Source organism: Acomys minous, assembly GCF_964271855.1.
Source record: "Acomys minous genome assembly, chromosome: 4".
In the NCBI taxonomy this organism is placed as follows: domain Eukaryota; kingdom Metazoa; phylum Chordata; class Mammalia; order Rodentia; family Muridae; genus Acomys; species Acomys minous.
Window position 1 is genome coordinate 71,598,489 of NC_140486.1, and position 12,005 is coordinate 71,610,493.

Consider the following 12,005-nt stretch of genomic DNA (forward strand, 5'->3'; position numbering starts at 1 on the left):
AATATCTTAAGTATTTATCTGAAATATAAAATATTTAAGTAATTTATTTCATTATAAACCCTTAAATGTTTTAAGAAGCTGATAGATAAACCTGCAGTGAAGTGCAGTGATTTTCTTTGTATTTCTTACTGTAGAGCACTTCATAATACTTAAAAAAATGACACTTGTGACTACACTTTCAGCTTGTACAATGAAAATATAGTAAAAGCAGGAAAAACAGGAATGTTTCTGCTATGACTGAAAGGAAATACTTACTCAATTTTCTGCTGCAGTTGCTCAGAAAGCTTTTTGTTTTCTTCCTGAAGAGTATTCTTTTCATTCACTTAAAAATAACACGGAAGAAAAAGCATATTAATATTAAGGTCAGGCTTTTAAAATGTCAACATTTTCTTTCTTTCTCTTTTTTTGAGACAAGGTTTCACTTTGCAGCTCAGGCTGATTTGGAACTCAGTATAAGGGCCAGGATAACCTCAAAAAAAATCACAGAAACCTTCCTGTTTCAACACCTTGAGATTCAAAGGGACTATTCGGATATGAGCCATGCCACCTGGCATCCCAATCCTAAACATAATGTTATGCAAGGTCAGTGCTACTATGCAAAACTAACTTGCCCCTGGGTAGTGATTTCTGCATTTCATATTTTGCCAATTCTGTGTAACTGATTAATTGATAACTTTATATAATGCTTGTGGACAAAAGACTATTAAGGAGTACAGTCTAATTATTCATGCTGGGGACAAGAAAGAATTCCATCCAAGCTATTCAGTCCTATTTTCAAATATTATGTGAGATACTTATCTTGAAATAAATTTAATTACAAAAACAGCATTTCCTAGTGTTCCCAATGCTCTGGGTTCGATGGCCTGAACTACTACTACTAATGCTGAATATTAATAAAATACTTAAAAACACATCTATAAATAAATCTTTCTTCTTTATCATACCTTTCGTGAATAATTTAAACATATCCCACTATAAGTACTAACCGTTAGAACTTATCTCTACTAAGTCCTCCTGTCCTTATTTAATTTTTATAAAGCAAAAAAAACAACTATAGGATATAATTTCCACTGGAGACAGCCCCAGGGTCCTATCAGTGATTTTTTTTAATGTTACTATGGGCTAAGCAAGCACCACTAACCTAGGAGGACCAGATCTAAGAAAGGATGCTACAGCAAAATCGCCTCCACCAATAGAGCTCTATCATATCCTAGAAGTTTGTTAAGCAAGAGCAGCTTATAAATCTGAACAGATCTTCTTTTCTTTCGTAACAGGGTCTCTCTGTGTAGCCTTGGCTGTTCTGGACTCACTCTGTAGACCAGGCTGGCCTTGAACTCACAGCGATCGGCCTGCCTCTGCCTCCCCAGTGCTGGGATTACAGGTGTGTGCCACCAAGCTTGGATTAAACTTATTTTCTTATGGTACATAAGGTACATAAATTACCTTTTGAGGAGACTCTAGAACTTAAAAAAAAAAAAAGGTAAGCAGTAACTTAAAAAATGGGCGGTAACCTAAAATACTGGTGAAAATGTGGTACATTTACACAAATGCATATTACTCAGCCATAAAAAACATGAAATCAACTAGGCGGTGGTGGTGCACACCTTTAATCCCAGCATTGGGCAGGTGGTACAGAGACAAATAGAGTTCCATATAGAACCAGTAGGAGTGGCAACTAGGATTTTTAGGGGTGACCAAAATCAAAGAAGACTTTAAATGTCTCATTAGAGGCTGGGCAGTGGTGGCACACACCTTTAATCCCAGTACTGGGGAGGCAGAGGTAGGCAGATCTCTGTGAGTTCGAGGCCAGCCAGATCTACAAAGCAAGTTCCAGGACAGCCAGGCCTAGAAAGAAATACCCTGACTCAAAAAAAATCAAAAATTACAGATATGCCTAGAAATATGCTTCTTGTCTTAAACTTGGTGAGATTTTAAAGGATAATGTAAACAGTATATAGAACACCTTTGCACCCAATTTCCGATTAAAATAAAATTAAATCTATAAAAGACACCTATGTAAAAAAAAGTTAGCAATTAATGTAATTACAAGCAGTTCCCTGGCTACTGTGCTTTAATTACATGGCAGTGAAGGCACTCACTGAGCTCTGTGATGAGCCTCAGGTTCTGCTGCCGGATGTTCTCGAACTCCTGCTGTTTCTTGTGCATGTGCTCCTCTGTCACTGCACAGCGGTCACACAGCCCTGCGCGCAACCTGCGGACACAAGCAACACCGTCACCACCTGAACCCACCGCCTTACACACAGTGACGCCTCCTCTGTCACGTGTGTGCGGCTCGCTGCTGTTTCAGATTTTAGTTTCCTGGCTTTTGCACTATTTGCAGATACTTAATCCAAAATCTTAAAAGAAAAAAAATTTTTTACCCGAAGTCTAAAATCTGAAAAGCCTCTAACTCTAACATTTTTGTAATGCTGGCACAACATTGAGAAGTTCTGGAATTTCAGAGTGCTCTGAATTTTGATATTTTTAAAAGATTTATTTGTTTGTTTGTTTAGGCTTGTTTTCCAAGCAGGGTTTCTCTCTGTAGCCCTGGCCATCCTGAAACTTAACTCTGTAGACCAGGCCAGGTCTCCAGCGTCTAACAGACAGCAGCACTGTCTCTGACCTAACCTATTAGCTCGGTAAAATAGCTCAGCAGTTAAGAGCACTGACTGCTCTTCCAGAAGATGAGGGTTCAATTCTCAGCACCCACATGACAGTTACAACTGTCTGTAACCCCAAGATCTGACACTCTCACACAGACATACATGCAAGCAAAATACCAATGCACATAAAATAAAAATAAATAAATTAAAAAACATTCCTCAAAAGCATAAAAAATGTGCCAACACTGAATTGATTTAAATATGTTTTAAGAAATTACCACACCAGGCATCATGGTGTATGCCTTTAATCTCAGCATTCAAGAGGTAAAGGCAGAAGGATTTCTGTTTGAGACCAACTTGGTCTATATAGTGAGTTCCAGGACAACTAGAGATAACCTGCCAAAAAAAGAAAAAGAGAAAGACAAAAAGAAAAAAGAAAGGAAAATAAGAAAAGAAAGAAAATCTAATAAACTATCATATTATCCAACATATTCTTTACTATGTTCTGAGTTGTCACGTAACTCACTCACTGCATCCCTAGAAACAAAATGCGGACTTATCTCTGCAGTACATGGCTGTTGGTTTGGGTATAGTGAACGGCAAGACTGCTACAATGAAACAAGCCTGGGTGTGTGCCGTCTCCGTGGCCCTCGTACAACATCACCAGCAAGCCTCACTCGACACGCTAGCAGGAGCAGGGAGACGGCTCATCGGGCAAATGTCCTTGCAGAGAGGTTCCACCCCATGCGTTGGATCTCTAGGATCCACACGGTGGAAGGAGAAAGCCAACGGCCACAAGCTGTCCTCTGACTTTCACACTGGGCATGGTCATGCCTGTATCCATACACACATGCAAACATGCAATAAATGAATAAACAACGAATAAAGACAAACACATCTTAAGAAGTTAAGTCTCTAAGAAATCTGAGCAGCATTAAGACCTAAAGCTACTGACCACTCGAAGACATCGTTAAGGAAGTGACTGGCCAGACCACGCTGTGGTAAAGCCCCACCCACAGCACAGCTCATGTACTCAGAGCCTCCAACAGACTTTGCTCTGATATAAACAGATAAGCAAGTTTCAGCAGACAAGCCTGACAGTCTGAGTTCCTACATGGTGGAAGGAGAGAAGTCACTGCTGCAAGGTGTCGCCTGACCTTCACACATATGCTGTGTCATGCACACACCCATGACTCTTACAGAGTAAAAGATTGTTAAGGCATTAAAAACAGAAGCTTAGGAAGAGACCAAAATAGGGCATTAAAAAAGGGAATGGGGTGGGGGTGGGGCTGGAGAGATGGCTCAGAGGTTAAGAGCACCAGCTGCTCTTCCGAAGGTCCTGAGTTCAATTCCCAGCAACCACATGGTGGCTCATAACCCATCTATGCGATCTGGTGCCCTCTTCTGGTGTACATGCAGGCAAAACACTGTGTATATATAATAAATAAATCTTTTAAAAAAAGGGGGGGATGGGAGAGACTGGGGGTGGGGGTAACTAGGAAGAAATATAAACTATGTGAAGAAAGAGAAAAAGAAAAAAGATCACAGAGACAAAAGATTAAAAAACAAAAACAAACAAAAAGCAAACAAACAAAGACTGAAATGAAAGCAGAACAAGAGCACACATGGCTGGGAGTGGAGGCGGACGACTTTCTAGTAATCGTGAGGCGGAAGGGAGGTCTAAGACAGCCTCACCCGCATTAATAGTTCCAGGCCAGCGAGGCTACGCAACAAGACCTGTCTCAAAATATCAAAGGTATGTAACATATCTTGGAAATTAAAAATATCAGCAGGGGAAAACAAGTGAGAAATCTCCCAAAGTAGTATAAAAACACAACAAAACAAAACAAAAAATCTAGGGGATGAGCCTGGCACACCTTATAACATACGCTCTAAAAAACAAGAGGACAGAGAGAAACAATCTCTTATCAACACAATTCAAGAGCCAGACCTGGTAACAGTCTTAACAGCACTTCCGTTTTAAAGGGTAAGTTGAAGCAGACTGTGACTCCAGGTCAGGTAAAAGGAGGGTAAAATATTAGTGTCTTCCTGTAATACACCATGAGTCCTTTTCACATCTTTTAAAGGAAAAGATTATAAGACAAAGATGTGAAAATACGTAGTGTGGTTCAAAAGAAAACGAAACTAAATCTTTAAAACACGGAAGGGAGTTTAAATAGTGCCACTGGTTAGTTAGAGAATCCAGCCACGCTGTCTAGCTTGTCCATCATATCTAGTTCTTCTCAACAAGTGCCACTCTTAGGGAAGGGGTCAACTCTTGACTCTTTATAGATTTTAGTCTATGTTGTATTTAAGTTGACATATTGAAATTGAGCGCATTAACAACTATGCCCAATTGATATACTCCCCCAATGAGTTAAAATTTAGTTATTTTTTCCAATAAGGTTTCAATAAATAGTACTTTAATGTATTCGATAACCAATGTCGCACTTTTACATAACTCATCGTTTACTAGAGAACGGCATGCAGTAAACAGGTTTGCAGCGCAGTACCTTGACCCACACTGTGACAGTGGAAATACAGAAGAGCATCAAGACAACCTAGTTTCACAAGTTAGAGAAAGTCTCCTGAGGAACAGCAAGACAAACAAGGACAATACAAAATTATACATCATCTAGTTACTTGTGTCAGTATTCCTTTTAACTACAACTTAAATCTTTGGTTTTCTACCACTGCCAAAATGGTTTTTAAGATACCAAATATAAGCCAAGTGTTGGTGGCACACGCCTTTAATCCCAGCACTTGGGAGGCAGAGGCAGGCAGATTGCTGTAAATTCGAGAACAGCCTGGTCTACAAAGCAAGTCCAGTATAGTCAAGGCTACACAAAGAAACCTTGTCTCAAAAAACAAAACAAAACAAAAAACAAAAAACAAAACAAACAAAAACACAGGCTAGCGAGAATAGTGAATTGAGTCCAGCCTGGGCATTAAACCAGGCAACCAACTAACAAGCTAGTGCTCCTCTATGGCTTTCCAGCTTACATCTGAACCAGGCTCACTAAACTGAAGGCTCTCAATTCTGGCTAAGCTGGCTGGCCATTGAGCTCTCAGGATCCACCTGGTACCCTGCCCCTGGGGCTGGGGTACAGCAGTGTGCACTACACCTGACTTTTCAGTGGGTGCGTGGGTGCTGAGGGTTCAAGTTGAGACCCTCATGCTTACATAGCAGGTACGCTTATCTACTGTGGATGAAACCCCCAGACTCTTATGTACTTATTAAGATGCATTCTAGGCTGGTAAGAAAGCACACAGGTACCAAGCGCTTGTCCTGCAGCCCGATGACCTGAGTTGGATTCTCAGAACTCTCGGTAGGACAGAACTGCCTCTGGTGACACAGCACACACATACATGAGTCAAGTATGTACACATAAACAATTAAAATTAAAAATGCATCCTATTTGCTTTTCTACCACAATGCCTGTTAGATTTAGTGAAATACTATAAATCCTTTAACATTTATATGTATAATAGCAAAACACAAATGAACTATATAAGATTATCAACTTTTTTTGAGACAATATCTCGCATGTAGTGAACTACAGAGAGCTGCCTGCCTCTGCCTCCTTAGTGCTTGGATTAAAGGTGTGAATCACCAAGTGTGGCCTTAAAATTAGAACATTTTACTAGCGCTGTGCAGAATGAATTTCATTATGACACTTTCTACATGTATATACTGTATAATGATAATATTTACTCTTGATTTCCATTCCTATTCGTCCAACTTTCATCTCCTTTAAGAAAAAAAAAAGCAAGATTCCACATGAGAAAACCTATTTTTTCCCTGAGTTTGTCTACTTCACTTTACATGATCTTCACCAGACCTATGTATTCTCTTGCAAAAATATAATTTCATTCTTTTGCTGAGTAAAACTCCACTATGTATATAGAACATATTTTCTCTAACAATGCATTTGTTAAAGGGCTGACAACCATCTGTAATGAGATCTGGTGCGCTCCCTCTTCTGGCCTGCAGGCAGACATGCAGCCAGAACATTGTATCCATAATTTTTTTAAAAGAGGGTATATATGTTAATTCCATAACTTGGCTTTTAAAAATTGCCCTTTTCATGTTTCCTGTGGGAGATGTGCATGTTGCTTATGTACAGTTCTTCCATCTATACGTATTGAGGCAGGGTCTCTCAACCAAGCACAGAGCCCAACAATATGGCCAATCTCCCTAGCCAGCTTGCTCTGAGGATCCTGAGCCCACTCTAGCATGCAAAGGGAAACTTTAGCCACTGAGCCACTTCCCAAGTCCTAACGTGGCTACTGCAAATAGACACATAATAAATGTGGAAATGTAGGTATGTTTACTCAGTATTGACTTGGCTATTTTGTGTACATACCCAGGAAAGGTATTACTGGATTATATGGCAGCCCTATTCTGCATTGTCAAGGAACTTCAATCCTGGCTTTCACTTAAACTCTATCAGTTCTCATGCCATCCGAGAGAGCAAACAGCTTCCTTCCCTCCAGGCTTGCCAGGATTCACTGTCTGCTTGATGGTAACCATTCTGGCTGAGGTTTCAATAGAACCACAATGTAGTCTTGATTTACATTTCCTTGATGGATAAAATTGTTGAACACTTTTTTTCTCCACTTCTATATTGGCTATTTTACCTTTTTTTGAAACTATCCATTCAATTCACTTGCCTGTTTATTAATTATTTGCTCTCTTGGTATTTGAATACTCCATATATTATGGATAGTAATCCCATAATCAGATGAATAACTGGCAAATATTTCTTCTATTGTAGGTTGTCTCTTCACTAATTTTCTTTTGCTGCGTAGAAATGTTCTCATTTCATGCAATCCCATTTGCCAATTTTTATTGCATTCTGAGCTATTCTATAGGAAGTTTTTTTAAAAAGATTTATTTATTTATTTTTATGTATACAGTACTCTGTCTGCATGTACATCTACAGGCCAGAAGAGGGTATCCTATCACATTATAGATGGTTGTGAGCCATCATGTGGCTGCTGGGAATTGAACTCAGGACTCTGGAAGAACAGTCAGTACTCTTAACCTCTGAGCCCCTATAGGAAGTTTTTAATCCACCATTTTCTCCAAACTTCCACAGTGATGCAGCTTTTGCAAATCACCTCCGATACTTGCTAAAAGGCCTGAGTCCAAACCAAGGGCAAGCCCACCTTTAGGATAGAGGTGTAGAGGGGAGAAGGGAGCCTGTGGCACTGTGGGAGGAAACGGGGGTGAAGCTGGAGCTTTGGGTTATATAAATGTAGTAGCAGCAGGATTACTTCTGTAGCCCAGATGGCCAGTGCTTTAAAAAGTAGAACTCCTCCTCATCTCATTGCTTTTATGTATTTAAAATGTAAATGCCATTTGTTTTGATATAACTGTTAAGAAATGCTGTGCTGCCTTGCATCTGTGGACAATGGGACTGCAAGATAGCATCAGTTGTACCACTAGAAAAAAAAAAAAAAACTCAGGAAAGTTGAACTTGGATATTGATGCTGGATTTCATTCCACAGGCTCTACTAGAGCATTCCAGAGAGGTTATGAACGGTGTTACAAATAGATTACAGGGGGCTGGGGAGGTGGCTCAGAGGCTAAGAGCACTGACTACTCTTCTGAAGGTTCCGAGTTCAATTTCCAGCAACCACACGGTGGCTCACAACCATCTATAGTGTGATCTGATGCCCTCTTCTGGCCTGCAGGTGTACATGCAAAGCACTATGTATATAATAAAAAATAAATAAATCTTTTAAAAAAATACATTACAGGGAAAAGGGGTCTGTAAGAAAGGCACTGCACTCCTAATGAACTGCTGACTAATGACTGGTTTATGTAATCTTTAAACAGGCTTAAATCTGGGAATACTATATAGTATACCAGAATGCCAAGGTTGGAGTTATAGTCACTAGCTGAGATATAATAGAAATCTTATTAAACTTGTTATATAATGTTGGTTTCACTATGTCATTTAATTTTCCAATTACCCCTGTAGGTCTAGCTTTCCTCCACTTTAACAGCATGTTTTCCCTCAAAATCTTCTGCTAAATTCTTACTTTTTATTAAACCACTTAGTGCTAACGTACTGAATTTGAGAGCATATCTATTCTCTTCCCACACGTGTTCAACATCCTCAGAGATTCACTGAGCTCGAAATACACATACGGTGTTGTACTAGGCATGTCCACGTGAGTGCCACTGGTACCCATAATGTAATTAAGATGTTCAGTCTTACCTACTGTGACTCAGCCTTTAAGTTATAACCACAGTAGATTTTATATGTTCATATATTTGAAAATAATTTCCATCTTAAACTTTTTAAGTTTTGTTTGGAGACAAGGATCAATATGTAGCCCTGGCTGGCCTGGAACTCAATGCATCATCCATGTTGACATCAAACTCAGAGATCTATGGGCCTCTGCCTCCCCCAAGTGCTGGAATTAAGGGCATGTGCCATCCATCACACCTGGCCTGCCTTAAAAATCATGTACTCTGTCTCTCATAGTCTCTGTTCCTCAGATAAATGACTCCCCTACACTCCTGTACTCCAGGCTTAACCTCAATAGCACTGCCTCAGAAAGGCCACCCGCTGACCATCTGTAAGCATCCTTCCTATAGTCACTCAAATATACCACCTTTTATTGTTAGTTGTATGAGTTACTTCCAGAATTTGACAATTAAATATATGGTCCACTATATACTAAGGAAAGAATTACTACAAGTTGCTAAAGCAACACCTAAGGTAAGTCTTAAAGACACAGTGTGAAGCTCGAATTAAGATATGTATGTGATCCCAAAGCCTGTGTACCTTTCCCACAAGATGCTGTCTACTCAAGCAGACGGATATCCTCAAAGCTACCATATAGGAGACACTCAACTTCAGTTTGCATACTGCATGATCTTGGAATGATGACATCACACATGCTGCCAAGTGTGACAGCAGGAATCTGGTTCCCGGGACCCCACAGCTGCTCTTTGACTTCCACATGCACATCAAAACAGACACATACATGCATACAAAATAAACAAAATAAGGCATTATCTCACCATTAAGGAAAAAGTGCTTCTTCAAATCAGCCTTTTGGTAACTTATATAAAAATGGCAAGTACCAATTTTGGGAGTGTTTTTTATTCCTGATTGTTGACCTCAACTGAGTGGGTAAAAGAAGGTCTATGTATGAAGGTTGATTATGTTATCTCAGGAATATTCAGATGGAAAAATCCCTACATTGACAGAAAACTATAAAAGAAAAGATATCGGAGTAAGAAATGATGGCAGAAATAGAATGTATTAGTTTCCATATACTCGGAGATAAAAGGAACTGTAAGCACTGAGTCCCCTTACATCTAACATTAAAGACAACATCTACAGGTTAAGTTATGATTGCTAAAAATAGTAGGAAACATGCACAGAATATCCTCAGTGTCAGCAGGCTAAGTAAGAGAAAACTATTTCCAGTCCCAGAAATGAGTAAAAGTAAGCTCAACCAACTCCCACTGAGGGAGAAGAGTAATTTCTCATTCAAGTTTCAGACTTACCTATCTTCTAAAATTTTAATGGTTTCCTGAAGGACTTTCTGTTGGTCTCTCAACTGCTGATTCTTGGTGAAGAATTCTTCTAGTCTTTGTGCATCTCTAAAGTTAGAAAACAAACAAAAATTCCATGGAAAATTAAAGATAGTTCCACAGCAATCAAGAGCAGAGTTTCTGGGGGAAGCTGGGCAGCTTGCACAGTAACCACAGCACGGGGAGGCACACAGGACAATCTCTGGGGCTTGCTGGCCAGTCACACTAGTAAAACCTTTGAGACCCAGTCTAAAAACTACGGTGAAGGCAACTGAAGCAGACACCCAGTATCGGGCTCCAGCCTCCATCCACGTGTGAACACACATCACCTTGTCCCAAAAGAAAAAGGGAGACAGCTGATTAGGTTGGACACTCTTTGGGTTTTTTCCTTTCATTAAGTAATGGCAGAGTAATAAGATTATCAGACTGAATAATTGGCCATTATGACAATTACTTCTTCGGGTAAGTAACAGATATAAAGGAGATAAACACAAAGTCTTTGTCCCATCTAACACTCTAAAGGTAATAAAAGGGTAACTTCCCTTTGATTTTAGCTGCTCATTTTTGCTTCTAAACCACTATCACACCAATCCACCTAAAGTCCACAAGCACTAAAGAAGACCAAATGTCTGTAAGCTATAGCCAAAGTAAAATGTTGTTATCCCTTACTGAACAACCAGCTGTGTTTCCATTCTTTAATATTCAGATTTCTATAAACTCTTAATCACTAATTTACATATTTAAGAAGCGTCTTTATATGGCTGTTTAGTTCGGGGTAAGAAGTAATACTTTAGTAAAAAGTACATTTAAAAATAGACAAATCTAAACCAATTCTACAACTCAAATTCAATTTTCAGGGAAAATTATTTTGATTCAAGAAAAGATAAAAATGCTACTTTATGAATAAATTAATAAAATATATTTTAAAATGCTACTTTATAGCTTTAAAACTATGGTTTAAAAATAGTAATATTTTAGAAAATAAAATTAATAGGGTTCCAGGAAGGATTCATGTTAATGAAATTAAGTTCTTTTAAAAACATGTAGTAAATGAAAGTAATTTAAAATGTATAATTAAATAGTAAGCACAGTAACCTCTAGGTCTTAGCACTGTTTCTTAAAAATGATCAACGTTTTGCCGTTTAAGGATGGCGTTTTGAATAGTAGTTGTTATTTTAGGATTTGCAACATTTGTAACTGTAACACTAACCCACAGAGGAACATAAAAGATTTTATCCTGTAACAATTAATCAATTCTGAAACACTGAACCATTACAAACACTGAAGCTGGAGAGATGGCTCAGTGGCTAAGAGCACTGGCTGCCCTTCCAGAAGACTCGGTTCCATTCCTAGCAGCCACGTGACCACTCACAACCACCTGTACCTCCTGTTTCAAGATCCAGGCCTTCTTCTGACCTCCATGTACACCAGGCACACACATGGTGCACAGGCACACACACACATAGTGCACAGGCACACACACACATGGTGCACAGGCACACACACACACGGTGCACAGGCACACACACACACGGTGCACAGGCACACACACGGTGCACAGGCATACACACACACGGTGCACAGGCACACACACACATGGTGCACAGGCACACACACACACACGGTGCACAGGCAAACACACACACGGTGCACAGGCACACACACACACGGTGCACAGGCACACACACACACACGGTGCACAGGCATACACACACACGGTGCACAGGCATACACACACACGGTGCACAGGCATACACACACACGGTGCACAGGCATACACACACATGGTGCACAGGCATACACACACACGGTGCACAGGCATACACACACACGGTGCACAG

The 12,005-nt window shown here is 39.7% G+C and overlaps 1 protein-coding gene across 4 annotated transcripts in view; it reads right to left on the reverse strand.

Moving 5' to 3' along the window:
- Positions 1 to 12,005, reverse strand: part of RBBP8 (RB binding protein 8, endonuclease) — a 91,588-nt gene that overhangs the window by 37,491 nt on the left and 42,092 nt on the right. For all 4 annotated transcript variants that reach the window (XM_084780717.1, XM_084780715.1, XM_084780716.1 and 1 more), the window contains 3 exons: positions 10,138 to 10,233; positions 2,100 to 2,212; positions 256 to 322 (listed from right to left, as the gene is read on the reverse strand). In XM_084780717.1, coding sequence (XP_084636843.1) covers positions 256 to 322; positions 2,100 to 2,212; positions 10,138 to 10,233 — 276 coding nt within the window. The remainder of the gene's footprint in view (positions 1 to 255; positions 323 to 2,099; positions 2,213 to 10,137; positions 10,234 to 12,005) is intronic.